General features: G+C 46.9%; 1 protein-coding gene and 1 pseudogene across 1 annotated transcript in view; one reads left to right on the forward strand and one right to left on the reverse strand.

Annotated features, from left to right (window-relative positions):
* Positions 1–232: 232 nt before the first annotated feature.
* Positions 233–25,498, reverse strand: part of PIG-O (phosphatidylinositol glycan anchor biosynthesis class O) — a 63,191-nt gene continuing 37,925 nt past the window's right edge. Inside the window, exon 11 of the mRNA XM_089580851.1 lies at positions 233–1,710. Within this exon, the coding sequence (XP_089436977.1) occupies positions 1,624–1,710 (87 nt within the window). The 3' untranslated portion in view covers positions 233–1,623. The remainder of the gene's footprint in view (positions 1,711–25,498) is intronic.
* LOC149351491 (uncharacterized) lies at positions 17,909–24,329 on the forward strand (annotated as a pseudogene).

Here is a 25,498-nt window from a genome sequence, read left to right on the forward strand (position 1 = left end):
ACGAACCAAAACCCTCACAAGCAAAAAACAAAAGTGCATCCTTCTCTTATGTTCAGCATGATATCCCCAGCCATTCAATTTGACTACCCAAAAGAGCGACGGATTCAGTGATAACACAGTTTTATTTTCCGGCAGTCCTAATCCCGTACGCTTCGGTAAGTTTCCTTTCAGTTTTCGCCTTTGCACGAGCTAGGATAGTGATGGGTGGTGGTGGTGGTTTTGGTGGCGTAAATGTACGGGCGGTGTTAGCCTTACAGTGGCCTGTTGGAAATTGCTCCGCCTGAGTCACTGATTTAAATTATTGCGTCTCTACCACTCTTCCATAAGGCCAGTGTCCTCCAGAAACTTAAGAGTGATCGTGACACTAATCACCGCTCAGCTCGGGAGCTCTCAGGCTACACGATGCGTGAAATGTCGTCCATGGGAACGTTCAGTCTCCTCAGGTTTTCCAGCAGTGCCTCACGCTCGGCAGAAAAACGCGGGAACGCTAAAACGAAACGGTGCACATCACCCACAACTTCACAGTGTGCGCATATAGGTGAGGTGGCGCGGTGAATCTTGTGCAACCATACCGGCGTGTAGGCAGAGTTTGTGCGCAGTCGATACAAGAGAGTGGCTCTGTCGCTCGTCAAGCCTCGCGTAACGCAAGGGAGATGCAAAGGTGGCCGAAGTGCAGAAAAGTGTTGCACCACTAGCTGCCTAGCGAAGTTCTCGTCCTTTGGGACAGCCGCTGAAGATGGATACGACCGTCCTTCTTGAGCAAGAAGGTCTGCTGCCGGGCTGCCGGCGATTCCAACGTGAGATGGCAGCCACTGGAGGCAAACTGTAAATCCTTTCAACTGTATAATTTCCTCAGCCAGGTGAGACCCCAGAGGAAAAATTCATCGTCGGGAGTCCCTCGTTGCAGGGACTCCCCCCTCTCTTTGATAATTACTACCTCGTCCCATCGAACGAACAGTATCTACAGACTCACTGTCGCCAACAAAAGTATTTTTTTAACCAATTGCGCCTTTCTAACCGTATTTAAATATGTTTAGAGAGGGAAGTCTCTTGTGAGGGTCACAGACGTCCCGATTCGGCCGTCCGTTTACGGGCGTATTTCGTTCTTCCAGTGGATGTCCGGATTTGGTACGAAACTACAGATCTTAGACGGGGCATCGCTGGCCGTGTGAGGTAGTTTCACAGACAATCGGTATCAAAAAGACAGCCACAAAGCATTGTCATCACTACAGCTTGAGAAACAAAAGAAAGCTTCATAGAAGGCACGCTAGCAGCAGTTATTGCCCCCCACTTGAAAACTTCTGCCGTGGACACCATTGGTTTTGTCCACGCTGAGTGCTCGAGTGGTATAAATCTCTGCACATCGAAGATGCTTGCTGCATGCCTATTGGATTCAAAACCTTTTTTCCGTGTCTGCTCAGCGAGCCGTTTTACTGTTTCGTGTCCCTCTGGTGTCCTCTCTATGATGTCATAAGCACATTGTTGAAATGCGCCGGCAACCGGGCATATACATCGCTGCCTTTGAGCCAAAAAAGTGCTTCTGGCGGCAACGGCGTCGTGAAACTGGCAGCCATGCGTTAAGCGAATTGTTTGCTGATTGCTCAGCACACACTCACAAAAAGGTCACGGTCCAAGAAGCAGACATCTGACACAACCGCTGCTGACTGGCTTTGACAGGATTGGAAGTGATGATCCTTGCGATCCGAAGTACTGCGGCGGAAACAAGAAACACGGCGCATTTCAGTTCAGAAAATTTTTAATATTTACTTAGATAACAAATATTTATCCGCACAAAACGTGCCAATACGCTTTAGAGACTGAGCCTTGCACATGTGCTCATAAAAATTGTCAGAGAAAAAAAAAAGTGCAGCGGACGACCGGAACCCATGCGGGATATCGGTTTAAACTCATACGTCCTAAAAAAAGTGAATCTGAGGGACATCTACTGGTTCGCTGTCGGCGGACGTCCAAAAGCGGATATCTGCCGGACATCGATTGGTTTATTAATGTTACACCTTGATTATTGACCCAACAAGGCCCGCAGCTAGCGCCACCTAATAAACCCATTTTCTGTTCTATTCGCAACTCGGCTGGTCCGCGTCGTGATTCTCCCCACAACGACTAAACATAACACTCGCCATTACGGCGTCTTTCATAGCCCATGTGTAACTTTGGGACGTTAAGCACCACGTATACAAAATCATGCGAATGAAATGGACATGGGCAGGGCATGTAATTCGGAGAACAGGTAACCGATTGTCCATTAGGGAATTCGGGTGGATTCAAAGAGACCGTAAACGTAGCATAGATCGGCAGAGAGGCGAGCAAGGGGCAGATGATATTAGAAGGATGTTTGTGAGAATGGTGCCCGCAGCTTGAGCAGGGTAGGAAGTCTGCGCGAGAGGCCTTTGTCCTCTGCCGATGATGCCAATGGAGATTGGGATAATGTCGACGAAGACAAAGAGGAGCGGTATAGGGATCAGCATACTCATTACCAACAACAGCAACAGAAGCTGGTGTCGCCAGCTTCAGCTTCGCTTCAGTGAACTGAGGCACGTTTCATGAATACGGTGAGAAAAGCGAAGCGGTACCGGCAGCTCTCGGGCTGAAATGATGACATGGAGCATGCCAAGGCTGATGCAATGGCCAGTGGCCACTGCATCAGCCACTGGCCGGCCCGACATAAAAACCGAGATCAAAGTCAGGCTCAGTTTGGAGTAGAATATCATCGTGGTAGGGACAAAGAATATGGAAGCAACTCGCCTAATCTTCGGAGTGCAACTGATAATGTTAGACGGGTGCAAATATCATATCTGCGCGTACGTCAAACCCCCTGAGGACACGTGCAAGGGAGTACTGAGGGGCAAAAATCCGGAGGAGAGTGAAGAAGACATCTGAAGAAATATCAGATCCAAAGGGACGGAAATCCTGGCTGTAAGGAAATCTGGAAAAACGGCCACAGTGGCGGTGCTCTTCTACCTTTACAAGAAAACGACATCGGCCTGCTACGGGTGTAAGGTTGGCTACAGGGCCGACGTTTGCCCCAACCCGGAGGCACGTGCCCGGAGGTAACGAGATGTGAACTGTGCGGGACACGGGATGCTGTGGAGGGACATGAATGTGTAGTGCGCTGTTCAGTTTATAACGGCGAACACAAAACCAACTCGAACCTTTGTGAGCAGAAATTCAAGACTCCTTACATTATTAAAATGAGGGAGGCGGAGAAGCTGCCTGACCTCGGAGTTGCAAAGGACAGGGAGTCAAGGCCCTGGTCCAGGTTGGAGGCGGGCGCAGCCGGCGGCCAAAGATCAAGCAGCCACTCGCGGTCGGTCAGTTGGGCGTCAATCGACAGAAGCAGAGGCGGATCAACGGAGCGATGCAAGGAGAAGACCACGGAGAAAAGAGCGGAAAAGGAGAGCTGGAAAGCGCGAGGTACCTCGGGTCCTCAGTTGTTGGGAACCAATACTGAATCTAGAGAACTGAAAAAAAAAAAAAAAATACTGGAACACCTTAGAAAAGAAAATAGTAAACTTAAGGTGAAAATGAAAAATTTAAAAATAACTATGGAAATCGATAGTGCAGGGCCTGTCTCCCGAAAGCTCCTAACCCAAACAAACTGGAGTTGCCGAAAATAGCCTAAAAACAAATCAAGGATTTGATCATACAGATGAATGGGGAATTTATAGAGGAAAGTTTGTAGATGCGCTCTAGCCAGGAGCAAATGCAACTCGCCATCCAGCAGCTACAGCTCAACCAACATGAGCTCCAACAGGCATAAAGCAAAATGAAATAGTGGCCTTAAGATTAAGATGGACAGGAAAAATAAGGAAAGAACAACGCTGGTCAAAAAGATTGCGGTCAAGAGTTGGACTGCCAATAGTTTTTAGATGATGAGTGTCCTGAACCAGAAGGAATGTCGAATTAAAAAAAAATTAAACATTTTCGCAATCGAACTGAAGAGGAATTAGGAAAAAACAGGACACATCACAGCGGCGTGTAAATAGCGTTGATCTCAAACCCACGGTAATAGAGCTGCAGGAGACCAATGCGGACGCGAAGCTAATTGGATACAAGACCTTTCATCTTCCCACAAGCATGTACATATTAGTACGCAAAGATAACACGGCCCAAATCGTTGATCTGGAAGTGGAGGGGGTCGAATATACTTGCATAGAAATTTTACCCCGTCGTAGATAAAACAAGGGTACTTCGATCGTAAATACCTATAGCAGGCCGAAGGATACAAGGAACAGGTCCGAGAAAATTATTAGAAAAGCCAAAATTGCGGCTAATGGAGGTTCACTGCTAATTTTAGGGGACTTAATGCCGCAGGATAAATATGGGGCTACTTATATGAGATTGCGAAGGGAAAACACTTAGCAGATGCAATCACGAATGAAGCGCTGACGATCCTAACGGACCAAAGCTAGAGTGTGCAATAGTGTATGTAAGGACACTAGTCCGGATTTAACCCTAGGTCAAAAACCAAGACATGCAACATTGGGAGAATTTGAAGGAGAACTTGGGAAGCGATCACTTTACCCTTCAGACTACAGTGGAGTGCAACAACAGCAGAAGGAAGAGGAGGGCAGCGAGAAATACAAATTGGGATAAAGTCACTGGAGTGCAGGAGCGAAAAGGAGGAGCACGATATTGAAGATTATGAGGAATGGGCGGAAACGCTTTTGGAGGACGTGGAAACTCAGACACCAAAAAGACTATACATCGGAAGACTTTCCGACGATTGGCCCGCATTTATTGCACCGATGGGAAGCGAGGAGAGGTCTCACAAAGAGGTGGAGGAGGCAGAAGCTAAACAGGAAACTAAAGAAAAGAATAGCAGAGCTTGCGGAGCACGCGGAGCAGTATGCCTCGAATTTGGCCAAGGCTAACTGGCACCACCTCTGCGACGCTTTCAATGGCAGACTTAGCCTCAAGATAACCTGGTCCATATTGAGACGCCTCATGGACCCAGGAAAGAGCAAAACAGAGCACATAACAAATCTGTTGAAGGTCATACACAATTTCAAAGGGAGCGAAAGGGAGCTCATTGCAGAACTTAAAAGGAGATACGTACAATCGGAGGGTGTCGGTCAAGACATGCAAGAATACACAGGCACACAGAATGTGGAAATAGACAAGGAGATCACAACCTGCAAGGTTCATGCCGCACTCCTGGACATGAGGAGAAAAGCTGCCTGGCGAAGATCGGGTTACCACCAAAATGCTAGCTAACTTGGACGACAAGTCGTTGGAGGTCATCACGGAATACTTGAGCAAATGCTGGTCGTAAGGAAAAATCCCTCATGAATGGAAGACGGCAGACGTTCTGTTTATTTTTAAACCCGACAAAGAGATCAGTACGGAGAATTTGAGGTAAATATCGCTAACGTCGTGCACCGGCAAGTTGATGGAAAAAGGTATATATGAAAGAATTTACAGGCATTTCAATAAAAGCGGAGTCTTCCCAAACGCGATGTTCGGATTCAGACTAAACCTTTCGACTCAAGATGTACTTTTGCAGCTAAAAGAAGAAATCATGGACAAACCTAGAGGCTATTAGACAAGGGCAATTCTAGCATTAGATCTCGAAGGTGCATTTGAGAATGTCAAACATGATATCATACTCAAAAATTTACAGGACTGCAATTGTGGTGCAAGGACGTATAATTACATCAAAGAATTTCTCTCGAACCGAATAATTAGGCTCAGTGTCGGCGATGTAAAGTCGGAGTTCACGCACCTGGGAAGTAGGGGCACACCGCTGGGGGCAGTGCTGTCCCTTTTCTCTTCATTATCACCCCATTAGGACTACCGCGTAGGCTGGAGAGCATACAGGGCGTCAAGCACGCACTGTGTGCTGACGACATTACGATATAAACCTCCGGATGGTCAAATGGGAGCATGCAGGAAAGACTACGATGTGCTGCGGTTATCGTGCAACAATACGCTAATAGCTGTGGACTCCAATGCACACCCAACAAATCGGAGTTACTAATAATTAGGAAGAAAGGTGACTCTCATCCTGTTACATTATTTGTGGGGGGGAGTGCAAATTCAAGAGGTGCCACTTGCGAAAATCTGAAGTCTGTTAATAGACGCTAAGGGCAACAACGTGGAAGTGACTAGGCGATTGCAGGCAACAAATGAGCAAGTGACAAGAATGATTAGGAGGGTATCAAACCACAAGCATGGATTTTAAGAAAAAGAAACCATAAAGTTAATACAGGCTTTTATTTTAAGCAGGATCGCTTACACAGCACCGTATCTGAAATGGAAGAAAAGTGAGAAGAACAAGATGGACGTCAGAATTCGAAAAGTATATAAAAGAGCACATGATATCCCGGTCAACGTAGGAACAGAAAGATTACTACACAAGGGCATTCACAATACTTTAGACGAAATTACTGAAGGCCATTCGATATCGCAGAGGATACGGCTATCAGAAAGCAGGACAGGAAAGAACGTAATCGATAGACTAGGGTTTCCATGCATTTGGTCTACGGAGGTCAGCTTAGAAGCAAGATCGAGGTGCAGCCCATTCCGAGAAATACGCAACCCGAATATCACAAGAAAAGAAGAAAAGCTAGGGCGAACGCCATCAGGAGAACGTGGGGCGCGATGGAAGAGGCAATTTACGTGGACGCGGCAGGACCGGTCAACGGGATGTCAACAATAGCATGCACGGATGCGCAAGGGAAATTAGTTAATGGGGCATCAATTCAATGCCAGGGAATCGCCCAGGCTGAGGAAGCAGCGATAGCTTTGGCGATGGCTGCCAGGAAGGTCTCGCGTGTAATTATGGACTCCCAGACTGCATGTCGTAACTATACAAGAGGAAGGATTGGTAAACACACAAACATAATACTCAGAACTCAAGAAGATACAGACTTTAAATACGCAGTCTTATGGACGTCGGGGCACTCTACGGATGTTGGAAACGAAGGCGCTCACGCCGCTGCCCACGCGCTATTACCCAGGGTTCCCGAACATTCGCAGGTACATAATTATTCTGAACCACTATTAAGCTATGGGAATTTGCTCCAACATTTGAAATTAACGAGGAAAGTTTACGCCGAACCGCACAAAACTCTGAACACGGAGCAAGAGGTCATTTTAAGGGAATTGCAGTCGAATAATTATATAAATCCTTTCAAATTCAGCTATACGTTTCCAAATTCGTACGATCCGCATTGCGCCTTCTGCGGTGAAGTGGCTGACTTATACCACATGGTATGGGCATGCCAGAAAAGCAATACAAAGGATCAATGACCCAGCAACTGAGGACTGGGAGGCGGCGCTGTGCAGCTCACATTTGGAAGACCAGCTTTCGCTGGCGAACCGGGCGAGGGCGGCGGCAAAAGCCAATGGGCTCCTGGAATGAGGGCCCACCCAACCATTTTATGCATTAAACGTTTTCTCTTTCTCTCTCTCTCTCTAATGTCGCCAAGTGTAGCGATTCAAAGCTTGGCATCAACAGATATACTGCTTGGCTCAAACTCATGCCCAGCAATTCTGGACAAAAGAAGCTTTGAGCGGGAAACCTTTTATGAGCGCAGTTTTTTTTTTTTTTTTCACATGTAAGATTTCCCTATGACAATCAATATATCCGCAGGTCCCCCGACAGCAGTATTGAATTTTTTTCTATTTGCATTTTTGCTATCGTCAAAAGCGCTCCCCATTGGTTTCATATAAGAGTCAACTGTTCGATCGAACTGCTTACATTGCGGTAACAGAGCAGCAGACGAACACATCCTATGGGACTGTAAGGAAAATCCACCTCCAAAAGACCTTCTACAGGCTCCCTCCCGGGAGACCTGGCTTAGGCTCTTGAGAGAGCCGGACAAGAACACGCAAGCCAAGCTTGCGGACTGGGTAGGAAAGGTCGCTTTCCGATAGGGGGCCATTAATCCCACCCGATTGATCTTTTATATCAAAAAAGTTTCTCCAATCCAATGCGTTCGATGGAAACACTTTAAAAGAAATATTTTGCTACATATGAGAAGAATGGACGATTACCTTCAATATTTCAGTAAAAGTATCTTAAATTTTTAAATTTTCAAAGTTTTGGTCCGAAGTTGCTGGACATGAACCTGTTCATATTTCACGCTTTTAGTGCCTTGCAAGAAAGTATATGAAGGTATGCGCTACTTTCTTCTTCACAATCTCCGCTAAATAGCGAACCTTTCTCAATTAAAAGCCTTTATTATATTTATGTTGGACTCCCTGCATATATTTAGCATTTGAGCAACATTACATTAGATTATTCAACACAACTTTCGGGCTGCACGGCAGTAATGCCTCACTTTGGTAATGTCTCGCTCGATGTTTTTTCTTTGCTGATTTCAAACTCGCATGCTGTGAGGACCCCTTTGACGAGCTGTTGTCGCGACTATTACCGACCTTGTGCTCTGCGACGACATAGCTTTCTATCGTCGGATACAACTCACGAACGAAGCGTCGGATACAAATCACGAAAGAAGCGGCAAATGCCCCAAGGAAGAGCCCCTGCAGCCAATGGCGTCGACCGAGTCTCCCCCTTAGTTGATCCCTTTGGACCTGCTAACGTGAAATCGCAGGGAGTGGCAGATGAAAAAGGAATAACCATTGTGGGGACTTTGCCCCGCGTCTTCCCTTTTGATCTGCTTTCCCGCGATGCACACTCCCACGGCCGGTCTCGAGGAGCGGCGCGCCTCGTGACTCTCCCTAGTTAGTTACCTTAGGTAACAAGAGAGGGCGCCTGCGTCGCAGCGACATAGAAGACAACATGGATAACGAAAAGCTTGTCGTTATCTACGCTGGTCTCAACGATGTGCTGTAGGGGAGGAGCGAGAATCTCGCGAGACAGAAGTGGGGATGCGTAGACTTAGAGAGGCCCCTGAGAGGGTGCATATGGTCACATGCACCATCCCAGAGGTCCAGAGGCAGCCTAGCGGGATGGAAAGGAGGGTCGCTGAGGCTAACCCTGTCATTAGGGTATTGAGTCGACGATTTGGATACGGCATAATGGACGTTAACAGGGACGTTTACGAGGCCAGCGCCCACCCTTTTGCACAGGATGGCATTCCCTACAGTGGTGCCACTGGCAAGAGGGTAGGGATATAGGATAGGTCGCCAGGCAACAGTTTTTTTTTTTTTTTGGGGGGGGGGGGGGGGCAGGGCCCTGAGGGCACCAGTGTAGACAAGGTCGAACCAAGGGAAGAACCAAGATCAAATAAACCATGCAACCATAGGAGAAGGAACAAACTCAGGCGCCAGAGCCAAGTTAATTCGGATATAAGGTATACATCAACATGCAAGGTGGTAGGAGTAGGCTAAAATGGGAGGTAATAGAAGAACAGTTAAGGCAGGAGGAATTAATGGTACATGGGTTAGTGGAAACACATCTTCGGGACATGGAGCAACCACCCTGTAATTCTGACAACGCATGGAAATATTGCAATAGAACAGAGGGCAGCAGAAAGGAGGGTGGAATTGGGGCATTCATTCATAAAAGTATGAATTGGCAACGGGTCAAACAGGAATGCAAGGAACATTTACGGCTGGAAGGAAAAGTGGCAGGGGAGTAAACACTCCTTGGATTTGTATAGTTATTGACAGGAGCTGATGCCAAAGAGGAAAACTGAAACATGGTAGAATGCATCGTAAGTGACACTGATGAGCTAGGAGGATAGGGCGAGATATTATATTAGGCGACATGAATGCACACGCAGAATACCTGGATGGGTACACAGATTCGACAGGAAGCATGCTGCTGGATATGTGTGACAGGCATGATTTAGTTGTATGCAGCAGTACCGAAAAGGGCTCATAACATGGGAGGCAGGTAGTCTGCACTCGACGATAGATTATGCCCCTATGTATCATAGGATGAATAATAGGTTAGGGATAATGAGCATAGATGAACGTGGCTCCAGAAGTCTAGGTAGTGACCACAAACGTATCAAGCTGAGTTTCTGAAGAGAAACCAATGTAGGACCGAGGCAAGATGAACATTCAGGTGGAATCTTTTACTTAGTAAAGCAATTGGAAGCAGCGGCCAAACAAACTGAGAAAGTAATTTTTGAAGATAATGAAACAGGATGGACTTATACCAAATTAACTCGATTACTTGAGCTAGAGCTAGCTAAGGTGTGAGTGAGGCCAAAAGGAAAAAGAAGACGCAATAAACCCAACAGTTGGTGGGATGAGGAGGTCAAGAAGACCATAGAGAACCGTCAGGAAACGATAAGGAAACGCAGATGTTCCAAGAAAAGTGGGAAACCAGAAGCTGAAGTAGACAGAAAATGGGGTGCCTTCATAAAGTGTAGAAGGGAAGCACCCTATTTGATCAATGAGAAAATTAGAAGAAAGGGGGTCCAACCCTTAGCGAAAAAAAAAAGGATGCGCTAAAAATGCCTTTCGAACATATTGTTTTAACTTCATATTTCCCATTTTTTGTCCCTTTGCTTAACCTGTAATACGAATGCTTTCTAAGTATACTAGGAATAATATTTTGAACGTTCATAAAGATACGTGAAAAATACATTTTTTCTCACTTAGTATATTTATAATACATTAAAAAATATACTAAAAATATACATTAAATACATCAGATTACATCCACGCCAAACGACCCAGACGTTGCGCTCGACCACCTCCAATTTGTTCAAGAAAATTCACGGAAACCTATCCCAATGTGCGTAATCAAAGCCTGGCATATTTTGCCGAAAAAAATTTATTCGCGTGGTGAGCGCAATTTGAACATTTAGAAAAGGCGAGAAACTAGGCACTGATCAATAATTAATAAAAAATTTAATATTTTAGATGACACTCCGCAATTTTTTCAATGACATCTACACAGAATTTGGCTTTCGATATAATGATGAGTCTGCAGCTTTATATAACATAAGTATTTAAAAAACTGAAAGAAAATGTGAAAATGTTTAATTTTTGTCGTCTTTTTTTAAATATGAACTTTCTCTCGGAAATTCAGAAATAGAAATTTGCTTCTCTAAATGTCTAGTATCTATAACAAATGTTACAGGTGACGAAACTGCGAACATAGAAGTAAAAAAAAAATACTAACTTTGCAAAAAAAGTGCGTTTTGAGCCAAAAACACTCGCCAATTTCACCCAGAGGTGGTCGTAGTAAAAATACAAACCATAGCGGGTTACGTAGAACTGTTTATTGCCTTGCATTTCTGAAATTTTAATCGAGGTAATTTTTGTTTTAAGCGAGAAACTTATTTTTGAAGTTGAGCTCTTGCATCGCAAGCTGCATCGTGTCTTAACGCCTCTTCGCCACAGAGCATGAGATTGTGGCCAGACGAAACGCAGAGTTCTTGTTCTTAAGTGAGGTTTTCACTGCATACAAGCATGGGAACTTTGAGTAGTCTTAAAAGGTATGCGAGGGAAAAGATTTTCTTAACGCTGCCGGGGCGGAACATATTCCAGTGAGCTAGTTGTTGGGCGTGGTCCTGTCACAGTCAGTCATTTTTGTCAGCGCCATGACAGACATAAGCACCAGCATAAGAGCTTCTGAGACGCCGATCTGGACATGACCAGAACGATCCGCTGTTGAAGCAATCCGCGATGCAGCAGCACTATACGTGGTACCGACCCTTGCGGCCGTCAGAGGCTCATGCCCGATTGTTTTCGATGTGACGTCTTGGTTTTATTTGCTTTAATCGGCGCGATTTCTGCCTTAATATTCCAGCGCAGAAATGGGCTTTATAGCTAGAAATTCTTCTGTACATGAATAGGACGTAAGGCCAGCTCGTAGCCTGAGAGGTGAGGTTGGCTTGAAGTAATGAAAACTCCGTGTTTCTTTGACAGGGACCTTGGAGCGAGCTGAATTCGTATTTCTTCAACCATTTATTTTGGCACCCAAAGGATCACAGTACCTTTGATGTTATTTTTGGTCCAGGTAAATAGCTCATAGAGTGTCATGATTTGGTTGTTGTAGGGGCTTTGAAGGCTCGCCCTTGCTGCCAAACACTCACGGTGCCCCCAACTCCATCACAAGCACTCTTTCCGTGGGAAGTTGCAAAAAAATTCCCCTCAGAGCAAATGCCGAAGTCGTTTTCGTGTTGACAGAGGTTTGCGAAATTCTTCTTGTTCTGCGATGATGCTCCGTCAGAGAAGTAATGAATATTTGAAATTTGTGGAAAGTCTTGCTTCAGTATCCTAATTACTTCATTCTGAAATACAGAAACGGCCACCATGTCGTGGTCTGGACAATCAGAAATAAAGCTGAAAGATTTTACAGAAATTTCTGTGGTGTCTTCGTGCTCACGAAGGTAAATTACAACAGGGTGTACTGAGGCTTGAGTATTCACCCAGTGATAGGATTGTGGAGCGTCTTGCACAACGAAGCCGTAATTTCCGGCGAAGTCCATGAGTACTATTGCATCATGTGTCCCGATCTTCAGTTTCAGCCCCCGCAAATAGCGCGCCTGCTGTTTGCTTACAAAGTGGTGGGCCTTCAGCTCCTTAAGCATATTTAAGAATTTATCACAGAACTGGTCTGGTGTGAGTAGAATTGTCTCAAGTTGGCAACGCACCCCCCCCCCCCCCCAATCCACTGTTACACTTGGACGCAGTCTGTTTGTTCCGAGTCGAGAACTGGAGCGCTGCGGAGCAAAGTATCTGCACAGTTGGTTCCCGGACATTTGGCACATGTACCAAGCATGCACTCCTCTTTGGCCAGTTCACATACAGCAGTGGCTAGAAGTTCTTCGGTACTTTCCTTTAAACCCGCAGCCTGGAGCATTAGCTTGAAGTTTTGGTGCTGCATGCACACACAAACTATGAGTGCCGCTCCCTCCAGCTGAGACACAATTTAAGGTTGAAGACTCGCAAATGTCGAAAAGCCGCACCTTAAGTCAGCACTTTTTTTCCACTCCTCATGCACTTCCTTCAGATTTAGCAGTAAGAGGCGCTTCTGACGACCCTTTAGCACGTCCTTCTTTCCTGGAAGACAGTACGAAACAGCACAATCTTCATAAAAATTGATGATGGACGCCTTGACCTCTCCAGTCACCGTGCGGTCTCTACGCTTTGGTGGGGTGCCTAATACGCCGACTTCTGTTCTCAATTTCAGAGCTTGACGCGCTTGCCGTTCGGAGGCCACGAAAAAGTCCATTATCTTTCGCCGAGACCAAGACGAGGGGGCCAATGTAAGAAGTTGTATTCGTGTTTCTCAACTTTCTTCTAGGTCAAACTTGTCTTTGACATCTTGCATAAGTTTCACGCAATCGCTCAGAACAAAATCTTAGCTCCGGTCACGCTGGAGGCTTGATTTGTGGTGCTGTTCTAATTATTTAAAAATCCTTTTTTTTCGCATTCGCTTTAAGCTTTCGAACCTTATTTTGCGCGTAGGTTTCCCGGCTTTTTCGCACACGTTTTTCGTTGAAGGGGACTCTCCCCAATGGCTACAAGGGCCTCGTCGCAAGCCTCAGGTGCCATCACGACGTCATCTTGCTCCCACTGGGCATCGCGAGCCGGATGAGGTGCGCCACAGATACCACTCTTCTTCGAGTTGAAGCAATGCCGCCAGCATGCCTGGCAAAGTCGACTACCAGGAATAAGATTAAAATCGGGGTGTGCGTCAGCCAGAGGTAATGTTATGTGCTTGGTTCCACGGTAGTTCTTTCTGTGTTTAAAGAAAGGGTTAGAACACCACTTAGATGCAATCAGCGATGAATACTTCTTAAGGAAAACTTGATAGTGATGAGCACGCACGGTACTGATGTCTCCTTGTGGGCGCTCTGAGCGCAGAGAAAGAAGTCGCCTGTGTATGTCTGTCAGTCTTGGTCAAATGTTTAAGGGAATCCCCCAAGGTGGAGTAGATTTGTAATAAGGGAGTAATTACTCATTGACGTCCACCCAAGCGCAGCCATACGGCTACAAAGGAAAACTATACAGCTTTCTATACAGTTTTTCATAAATGATGAGGGAACGTTTCCTGATCTGTGTTAGCTTGTGGCACCCACTTGGACCAAGCGAGCACGGAGGAAGTTCGGTTTCTACAAACGAAACAGAAATTCATGCGCATGTATGAAAACACCTTTACCGATAGACGTCTGACACATGCAAGTTTTACGCAATTCAGATAGGACTCCAAAACTCAGCTATGTAATGTTTCTGCATTCGCCTTTAAATAGATGTTTGCGCTGGTTAATTTGTGCCCATCTCAAATCAAATCAAATCTTTATTTCCATCGGTGCTACAGATGGAGGGCTACGGAAAAAAAGCTGCCACTTGGCAACTTGACGAGTCCGCAGCCCCAAATATAAGGCAGAGTGTAGACAGCACCAGATAATGAAAAAACAATAAACAAATCAAGACACTTCATCAGTGCAGAACAAAGGAAAAAAGTCCTGAGCTAGGTAAAACAAACATCAGAATAGATAAAATCAGGTTAGTCAATCGGCAAACATGTCTCTAAGTTTAAGAGTGGAACAACTAAATAAATCAAAATTCAGTGACTGATAGTAGTTTAACAGAGATGGCAAAGAATAACACAATCGCTCCATACCAGAATTCAAGCGTGCTACAGCAACCTTCCAGTTTTCTCCACGTCTAGTCTGATAACATTTAGCATTTCCTTCTAAATGTGCCAAGGCATCCAGGCTGTGAATATTTTTTTTCACTTCATATTTAAACCGAGCACTCAAACGGTAACGGTATAGCTTGTGGGCTGTGATAACATGAGCACTGTGAAAAAAATTCTGCAGTAGTTGCATTGTAGCCAGCATTGTACACGTGACGTAGATACCGTTTTTGCATATGGAATATTTTTTGTGTGTTAGAGAATGTAGTTGTGCCCCACACAAGCTGGCAGTAGTTGACGTGTGAACAGAAAAGAGAATTATAGACCAATATTTTTGTTTTAGTAGAAAGCATATATCGGAGACGACCAACTACACCGGTTATTCGAGCAAGTTTCACTAATACAAAATTCACATGAGATTCCCAGGACATATTGGCAGTGAATATCACACCAAGACATTTGAAATGGTCAACAATGTCAACAGGATGAGAGTTTAAAACAATATCAGCATGAGGAGGAACAGGTTTATTTTTCGGCCGGAAGACAACTGCTTTTGTTTTATTTTCGTTAATCTTCATGTAATTGGATGAGGACCATTGCTGCAGTTGGACTATGGTGTCGTTACAATCAGTGATGAGTTTATCGATGTGATTACCAGAAAAAAATATGCTAGTATCATCTGCATATATAATAAATTTGGCGTTCCGGTTAATGTTAACAATGTCATTAATATACAGGTTAAATAGCAAGGGGCCCAATATGCTGCCCTGTGGGACACCACAAAGCAGTGGCAGGACTGGTGATCGCGAGTTGTTTATTTGGACTACTTGACATCGATGGGATAAATATGATTGTAATAACTGTAATCCACACCCTCGTATACCGTAAAAGTCCAACTTCTGCAGCAGAACATCATGGTTCACCAAGTCGAATGCCTTGGAAAAATCGACAAATAGGCCGACTACTATTGCCTTGCTTTCAAACTGCGTTAAAATATACTCTTTCTCTGTATATACTCTGTGTCTCATATACCACTAACGAGCCTTCATTCTACACTGAGCAGCATTTTTTTGTGGTCTCACTGAAAAGGTAAAACAAAAAAAAAGATAATGCAGGAGTAAATGCTGACAGAATACGTAGACCTAAATTTAAGCAACGCATACCATCACTTAGTTTAGGAAATCCAAACAATAAGACTTACTTACTTACCCGCGTCGACATCCGCAGGACCCGCAGAACTGTTAGATGGGCCTAATTCATCCATGGGAAGAAAACAATTTCCGCCCTCAGCAGAGACCCGACTGCAACTGTAGACGAGCCTCCAGGCTGGTGAAGCACCCTCATGCGAGCGACGCGCCTACGCACTTCGCACCGTCATGTGCGCTCCGCGGTCTTATTCGGACAAAAATAAAGCACTTGTGATACGCCTGCAACTCCGGCTGGTCAATCCCTCCTCGTGGTCCAACTTCAAAAGCGAAAACGATCTCGCTAAAAGTACTGGCCGTTGGTTAGAATTGAAGCATACTTCGGATGAATTTATTTCATATTTAAGAATGTAACTTTTAATACGTTGACAAGATGCTAAAACTGCATACATATTTTTTCACGTGTTTGAAATGTGCTCGAGGCATGCTTTAAGTGAGGTATTTTTGGCAAATTTTAAGCATATCGATTACCAAGCATGAAATTTCAGGAACCTATTTCCTACATATTTTTAGTGCATTCATGAATGCAGAATATGTTTAAAATACAATTTAAATATCGCACCGTATATTCCAAACGTATTAGTTTTCGCTAAGAATGGATATAAAAAGTAAATTTTAAAAAGGATATAAAAGCAGCTCAGGAATTTTGGAAACATCTCAAATCCTTGAGTAATAAGACTAGGCTAGAGCAAAGGTATTCCAGATAGAGCAAAGGTATTACAGATCAGGGTATTCGGCTAGAAGAGGATAAAGCAATGAAACATATAGGAACAAGGATGACAGAAAATTTAAGAAAAAACAAAGAAATGTTGCAGATAATTTATCGAAGGAGGATAGACCGGTCACTGCAGTTGTTTAGATTGGACAAAGAGAGTGGGAAAGGGCAGAGAAGAACATTCCTGGTAGAACGTCGACAGGACCAGATGGTATTTCAATTGTTAGCAAAGATGCTAGGACCAAAATCGAAGCAAACATTAAGAGAGGTAGTGAGCAAAATTATAACGGATGGGAAAGCCCCCGATGGATGGAGATTAGGCAGTATGTACAGCCTTTGTCAAAAGTAACCAGGCTGCATGGTTTGCTTCTCATTCGTATAACAGAGCCCTCACGGCTTCCCTAAAGATAGAAAAGTTCTTTGAAGGTGAGAACAGGGGTTCTTCTTACCATACAGAGATTTAGAGCTTGAGGGCTGGCATAATAGCTTTAATATACGACTGAGAAGAAAAAAACGTGCAGCCTGGTTACTTTTGACAAAGACTGCACATGATATATGAGGGGAAGGGGGACAAAACTGACATAAACAACTACCGTTGCAAAACAGTGATGTGATGCAGATTATATAGGAGAGACTGCAGGCATGGCTGGAGAATGAGTGGGTGCTAGGGGAGCTAAAAAATGGGTTCCGGAAACAGGAGGTTGGAGGACAATCTGTTTTCATTGACGCAGTGTATAGAGATTGCTGAACAGGAACACAGGCTCCTATGGCCAGCATTTCAGGATATCAAGGGAGTCTACGATGGCATTATTCAAGAGGATTTGTGGGACATACTGGGCACATTGGATGTGGAAGATGGAGTAATTAATCTCTTAAAAGATATCCATAAAGGTAACAAAGTGCTTATAAAATGGGGAAAAAATGTATCGGAGCCTATAGGGATACAGTGGGGGCTTAGGCAAGGATATCCTCTGCCGCCATTGTTCTTCATGTTGTACACGGTTAATCACACTTAACGGGAATACGGCTCTGCGTGGCCGCTCAAGTGTGGAGTGCCATTGCAACAAACGCGGTCATGACTCACTGAAGAGTGGCGCATGAGAAGAGAGACCTCGACGTGGTGCATCGTGTCATCTGCCCCTTTGCACGAGTTTGCTACCGGCTTGGTCGCTATGGTGCTCCAGCAGCCACGCGGAGCCTTGTTCCCGCTAAGTGTGACCGACTCTGTACTTACAAGAATTAGAGACCAAACTAGAGAAGAGCGGACTAGGCTTCAACCTTTCTTTTTTCAAGCAAGACGAATGGATTAAACAGCAATTACTGGGACTGATGTACGCGGATGATATAGTGCTAATGGCTGATAACAAGGAAGATTTGCAGAAGTTGTTAGACATCTGCGGTGCAGAGGGAGACAGATTAGGTTTCAAGTTTAGTAAGGAAAAATCTGCAGTCATGACATTTAATAATGAGGGTGGCGAGCATACAATGCAGGAGATCACGCTAAAGGCTGTGGATAAGTACAAGTATCTTGGGGTGTGGATAAACAACGGTGCTGAGTATCTGACAGAGCATGAGAAATATGTAATGACAAAAGCTAGTAGGAATGCAGCTGTCATAAAAAATGGCCATTGTGGAAATACAATAGGAACGAAATGGTAAGAGCGATCTGGAAAGGGGTGATGGTTCCTAGTTTGACTTTCGGCAATGCGGTCACCAGATGTTCAAGCGTGAGATAGATACAAAGAGGGGGGAAGGCAGGGATAAAGCGAGATTAGAAATCAAACGTGGCGTAAGGAGGCTTGTTTTGGAAGCACACGGCAATACACCAAATCAGGGGGTGCAGGTTGATATGGGATGGGCGTCGTTCGAGAGCAGAGAAGCTAGCAGTAAGATAGAATTTTAGGAGTGATGGAGAGAAATAAGGGGAAAGCAATGGGCTAGGAAAGTTTACAGTTACTTGTACATGAGGAATGTCGCTACAAAATGGAGAAAGAGAACTAGAAAGTTGACAAGAAAATACGTGGACAGCAGTTGGGGGGGCAATTCAGCAATTATCGGTTAAGAAAAAGGTTAAAGAAATGCTGACAAAATCGGCACTGGGAACATACAGAATGCTTAAGCAGGAAATTGCCAAAGAAAACAGCTACGATAATTCTAGGGGAAGCTCTTAGTTGTTCGAGACCAGGACGGGAGTTTTGCGGACTAAGATATATCGAGTCAGGTACCACGAGATGGACACGTTATGCGGTGCGTGTGGAGAGGAGGCGGAAACGGCTGAACACCTGATACTTTTCTGTAAAGGGCTTCAACCTACAGTTTAAAGCAGCGGGGCTCATTTATTTAAAGCACTGGGGTTTAAGGACAGTGAGCGAAAAAAATTTGGCTGCGGTTTCGCTCTGGTTAAACCTGGAGGATTGCGAAAGCAACATCTGCACGTAGCCATATATTGTTGCGTGAGCTGCATTGCCCACAGTCTCGCCGTTTCGCGTGCTCTTGCACGACCATACTGCGCATGCGCGAGGAGCAAGTGACGTCACTACGCACAGCTGGCGTGCCTCGCCGCGCGCGCTCGCCTTCCTTTCCTTAAAATGATCGCAGTATAAAACGTTGACAACGCCAACGCCAATGAACACAATGAACGCTGATGGCCTATGGCTTCAGCGCCGCGTTTCTGGCACAACGTTGTCAATGCCAACGCATGCAGCGCACACCTGTCACTACCGCCACTTAGCTTAAAGCATAGTTGAGGTGTCCACTGTTCAAAGAGGGCAGTTATGCGCCTTCCCTCTGGTTCAGCTAGGTGTCCACCGAGATGTGGACACCTCACCCTCACCTCACGCTACGTATATCCTAGCATAGCAGAGCTAAGCCAGTGCCAGTTTTATATGCACCACAAACCACGCAGATGGCGATGTGCAATCGTTACTGCACATCAGAGAGGGAGAGAGAGAGAGAGAGACTGTCGACGAGGCGATGGAGAGCGCGCGGCGGCGGCGGCGACTCTGGCGGCGGCCCCGGTGCGCCAGCTGTGCGCCATGTGATGTCACCCGCTCCTCGCGCATGCGCAGCTTGGCCTTTCCAGAGCTCCGCGAAATGGCTCGGCGACTAGCGTAGTGTTGCTTTCGCAACAAAATAGATTTTAAGCGGATAGAAGTAACCAAGCGAAGGTTATCGGATTGGAGGCTAAAATCAAGACAAGAGTGAAATTTCATGAGTCATGGCTAGGTGGCTTGAGCCGCCGCCCAATTTAAAAGGTTCAGCATCCATCCATCCATCCATCCATCCATCCACCCACCCACCCACCCACCCATCCACCCACCCATCCATCCACCCATCCATCCATCCACCCACCCACCCACCCATCCATCCATCCACCCATCCATCCACCCATCCATCCATCCACCCACCCACCCACCCATCCATCCATCCATCCATCCATCCACCCACCCATCCACCCACCCACCCATCCATCCATCTATCCATCCATCCATCCATCCACCCACCCACCCACCCATCCACCCATCCATCCATCCATCCATCCACCCACCCACCCACCCACCCATCCATCCATCCATCCATCCATCCATCCATCCATCCATCCATCCATCCATCCATCCATCCATCCATCCATCCATCCATCCATGAGCGCTACGTACGGCGTGACTGCAGCGTGCGCGCGGGAGAGCACACTCTCTCTTCGGCTGGGGATTTCGGCGCGCTGACGTTCAGGCACGGCGCTCCGCTCTCCGCCAGCGATGCGAGGCCTCATGGTGGGAACATTATCTCGTCAGCTCGTCCCGCCCGGCCTCAGAGTTCCTCCCTTGCCTTAGCGTAGGTAAACGTTCGCTCGTAACCATGCTGATGAGTCGGACGCCCTCGATTCCTTAGCGTATTTTGTTGCTACCCAAGTAGCACAGGCAATCGGCCCAATATTGCAAATGGACGGTTTCACTCTGGTCCTTTGCAGGACCAACCCGCCGTGGTGGCTCAGTGGTTATGGTGCTCGGCTACTGACCCGAAAGACGCGGGTTCGATCCCGGCCGCGACGGTCGTATTTCTATGGAGGCGAAATTCTAGAGACCCGTGTACTGTGCGATGTCAGTGCACGTTAAAGAACCCCAGGTGGTCGAAATTGCCGGAGCCCTTCACTACGGAGTCCCTCATAGCCTTAGTTGCTTTGGGACGTTAAACCCCTTCAACCAACCATGCAACCTTTGTAGGACCCGTCTTCGCCAATGCGTTTCCAATATTGGGCCCATTACCTGTGTTGCTTGGGTAGCTGGCGATATTGTTGTTGTAGCAGTAAATGCCTGTTTGTGTCAGCCAGAGTGTCGTTCCTTTGTTACCTCAGAGCAAGGCCCGCCGTGGTCGGCGTGCGCTCAGAAGCGCGCGCGATCACAGGGTGTGATCCCGGCTGTTTTGAACTGCGTCAGCCGCGGTTAAACGAGGAAAACGTATCTGTCTCCTCCATTAAAGGGGTGGAGACACCAAATTTTGAAGCTATAAAAAGCCTGCTATGGGATTCCTATGTATGCAAGGGCAGTCACTGCCAGGTGTTGGACGCAACAAACGTTTAAAAAATATTTTAATTCGGTTCCAAAGATTACCTAAATGCTCACTCTCACGACCTAGACCCATTCGCTAGCGCCATCAACCATGACGTCACAAGGGGTGTAGAAAAATAAAGTTTTAGTGACGTCATACCAAAATACAGTGACGTACGATGAGCGGGGCACAGCCGCGTGAGCGCAGTCGACGCACCAGCGAGCCGCGTTTGCTGCTAACCGCCACTCGCTCGGTTTGCGGCGCGCCGTTGCGAACAGCGTCGCAACGTCCGATTGCAGCTCGTTGCCTGCGTCCGGCCTGCTAGATGTCAACGGCGGGCCGCTCGCGGCAACGACGACGGGAAGCGGCAGCCAATGCGAGCGCGGAGAGCGGCAGCGTCATGATGACATAGGGCGCACTCCTTGGAGCCGGGCGGCCTGCGCCAGTCTTCGTGCCGAACGCCGGCATCTGAAGAACGCGATAGTATTGTTTGTTCACGTTCATAGCAAACCCTGGGATATATGAATATCAAAAATGCATCGTTTGTGACGATCGTTGGCAAATACCGAGTTCCTGGTAGAAGTGATGACTGCGATGCAAGCAAATTTCATCCCATAGCCGGTTTTGTGCTGCTGCTACCTGGTGCGGTTCGCCTGCCGTCTGCTAGCTCTGTTGCTGAAGACGTCGTGGAAATCGAGCATATCTTTTATTATGGGACGAGTTCACAGTAAAGGGGTGCCGAGCGGAGCACGTTTCTGAGCGCTGGCCAGTCCCGAAGCTCCCTCAGCTGCGGAGTCGATATCGAAAGCAGCTAGGCCTAGCGACGACTAGGGCAGTCTGGGACCAGCGCGCAGGTCGTCGGCCGGCGTTGCCGCAGGCAGTGTCGCTGCCGAAAGATCCACTTTTAGCACAGATGCCTGCTGTCGTATCTCGAATCTAGAAAGCATCCTTTCTGGTGGCATGGCTGTTTGTATTTTCTTGTGCGGACGTGAAGTACGCCGAGTCTGCCGGCCGGTAGGTCAGCCTGGATACCGTCTGCCGACGTCATAAAAGCGAGCTAAAGAGTGTTCTTGACGTAAATAATAAACCATTGGACAAGAAATGTGAAAAAAGTGTCATTTTTGAGGATCGCTGACCAATACTGAGCTGCTAGTAGAGGTAACAACTGTGATATGAGCAAATTTCTCACAACCGCGCCTAGCAGCTGCCGCTGGCGCGACGTCGGGGTCCGGCTCGCCTGGCGCCCGCTAGCTCCGCTGCCGAAGGCGTCGAGGAGATTGACCATACTATTATTTTATTGTGAGATGATTCTGTTAACACTACAGCTATTTGTGAAAAGTAGGCCTTTTATTATAGCGCAGGCGACTTCCGAAGCGCCGGCCGCTTGCTAAACAGGCTATAGGCCTAGCGACGACCACGGCAGCCAGGCAGCAGCAGAGCTCGTCGCCCGGAGCGCCCGCGAGCGGTGCCGTTGCCGAAAGCTCCCAACATAAGCAGACATGCTTTGTCGCTGCTCGAGTATAGCTGGCAGTTCTGATAACAAGGCGATCTTGTCTTTTCTTGTGATATTTGTACACCATCCCAAGCAGCGCTCAGGTACTGCTGCACGGCAGCGAAGTGTGACACCGGTTGTGGGCGCAGCTTGGGTAGAGCGGCGCAGCGATGCTTACTGGCATTTTGCAAAGTGTTTCGCATCCTCACGCGAACCCGCGAAGGCGATATTATCGTGCGAACAAAAAAAAAGTCGATGTCCTCACTCGTTGGAATCAGATCTGTCAGAATCCGAGCTGCTGGGACTAGACGTGCAGTTGTTTGTTTTCATATGCGCTGGTCAGCACGTGTGTGGGAAAGCAGACGATGCAGCAGTAGGTGCGTCACAACTTTTGTGGGCCCACGTGACCAAGCGAAGCAGTTGATCTTCCCCCTCTGTGACGTCACTGTACAACTCGGCGTTCCGAAACCGAAACCGAAAATCGTTCACCTAAAAATGCTATAATAAATTATTCACTGTGAATATATGAATCTTTGAGTGTGTATCATGCTTCCTGGAGCCATAAGAAACGTTTGCAACTAAGAACGCGCGAACCATAAATTTGGTGTCTCCACCCCTTTAAAGGGGCCCTGCTACTAGATAGAGCATGCGGGCTTTATTATTTGTATGCAGAGTTAAGGACATTTTGACTCGCAAACGCCCAAGGAGGTTGCCGAAATAGTAACATTTAATATTTTAATCTTCTCCAGAAATGCTCGTTTCGAGCCGATGGTGTCGCTGGGCGCTGCCTTTCTGATTGGTTGGGCATCCAGTTGTAACCTTCTTCCTTTCTACTCGCGAAATGGATCCAAAATATTATGTCTCTGAGTATTGTAAGCTTATCAAATGCCACAAAAACTGGAAAGAAGCAGTGAAAGCGAACAAAATCTAATAAGAATAACGCTAGAGGCGACACTTTCCATCCCGCTTCAGACTTTCGTGAAGGCAAGCGCAGTTGTTCAAACCACGCCAAGGCAGTGAAAAAAAAAAAAAGGTGGACACACCTTGGCCACAAATGTGAAGAGAAAGGCCGGAGAGGAGACGGGAGGCGAGGTTAGGGGAGGGGGAAAGGAGATGGAGACAACCTTTCAATCCTACGAACAAAGAAACATCGGGGGGGGCTTCGTTGAGTTCGTCATCCCTGCATGTTATGGATCACCAACTAGCCTGCACACCCTACGGTCTGCGGCGCGTACACAGGGGGACGACGCCGTCAAAATGCGCGGCTGTGGGCCGTTGGGTGTGTCAGGCGCGGCTCTCATTGGTAGCGCCCAGTCTCAATACTGGGTGAGTGAAATGGGCAAGAGAAACGCGTTTTAGTCTGATCTTTTAATTTTGAATTTTCAAAGTGAAATAACTTCTGTTTGCATGCTCCGATTTCAATAATTCTTTTTGCACTGGTCTCTGGAACGCACAATGAATCCATTTAATGATATTATTCGGCCCTGAGGAAAGCATCTCGGTGTCCCTTTAAAACTTCACATCTGGCAGCCCAACGTACGTGGGGCCTGCTCTTGGAACATTGGACGACTGCTTGTCTGGTTCGAGGAACGCTCTTTGTCCGGACTTGACAAGGGCTAGGCCTAGCGTGAATTTTGATCGCTAGGACCTGCAGCATGGGCGTCCGAAGCCCCCCGCACCTAGAATTTCGGCTATTTTTATGCACTTAATTGCAAAAAACAACTACACAGCTTGATTTAATTCTTCGTTCATTAATAAAGTCCAGTGTATGTTCTCCAAGCCTAGCACTCTATCTGTAATTTTTTGTTTCATGTGGGTATTTTAGACCACAAATAGCGCCGAATTCTTGGTGCTAACCTACCGCCTCCCCCATCCCCGGCCGCGTATCGGGTGACCCCCCACCCCTGCACAAAGTTCTGCGGACACCCTTGACCTGCGCGGCATACTTTCTTGAGTGCGAGGTGTATGTTTGAACTTTTCAACATGCACGTTTTCCGTCGTTCCGTCCCTGTCCCCTAGCAGGCCCGCCTCGGCGTGCGCTCAGTAGCGTACACGATCATGGGGTTGGGTCCAGCGGTTATGAACTGTGTCAGCCACGGTTAAGCGGGGAAAACGTATTTATCTCCTTTATTAAAACCCCACACCATGGCCTAACCGGATTAACCATGGCGTCGTGAAAATCGGTCGACGCCATTGGCTGGAAGGCCTTCTTTAAGGGGCTGTACCTTCTACTGTACTTCCGTCCACATAGCGCTCCGACGGCGCACCGGGGAGTACATTGGCGTCATTTACGAGTGGCCTAGGGCTCGAAACAAGACCTTACCATGAATGCACATTTACACGGATCTTGTTTTACTCCTCATTGGAAGCGGACAACGCGTCCCATCCACTGCAAGCGACATACCGGCTGCCTCTACTGAAATCATCCGTAGGAGACGCCGCATTTCAAAAATTCAAAACGAATTTCTCCGTCGCTTCACGCGTGCTTCCAATTCCACCGCGTGGATCCAACCCTCCCGGCGGTTTAACTCACCGTGAGGAGGTGGCGTTGAGCAGAATCCGGGTGGATGCTGCGCTGACGCCTGCGGTCATCGTGAACATCACAGACTCCTCTTCTGAACTGTTTAGGCCGCCGCGATGGCTTAGTGGTTATGGCACTCGGCTTCTGACCCGAAAGACGCGGGTTCGATCCCGGCCGCGGCGGTCGCATTTTGATGGATGCGAAATGCTAGAGGCCCGTGTACTGTGCGATGTCAGTGCATGCCCAGTCAAAAAAAAAAAAAAACAATGGGTCCAATTGGGCTTACCATTTGGTTCCAACTGAAACCAATTAGACTCAATACGTCAGCCAATAGGGCTCATGAATCCAACTGGGTAGTCCACTTGTTTTCCCTATTTATAGTTGGGCATCCCAATTGGTTCTGCATTTCCTGTTGGATTACCCAACTGGTATGCAAGGTTCCACTTGCTTCCAGCACTCCCAGTTGGATCGTCCAATTGGAACC

This window comes from Amblyomma mixtum, chromosome 3 (assembly GCF_055824585.1).
Source record: "Amblyomma mixtum isolate Tamu chromosome 3, ASM5582458v1, whole genome shotgun sequence".
NCBI lineage: Eukaryota > Metazoa > Arthropoda > Arachnida > Ixodida > Ixodidae > Amblyomma > Amblyomma mixtum.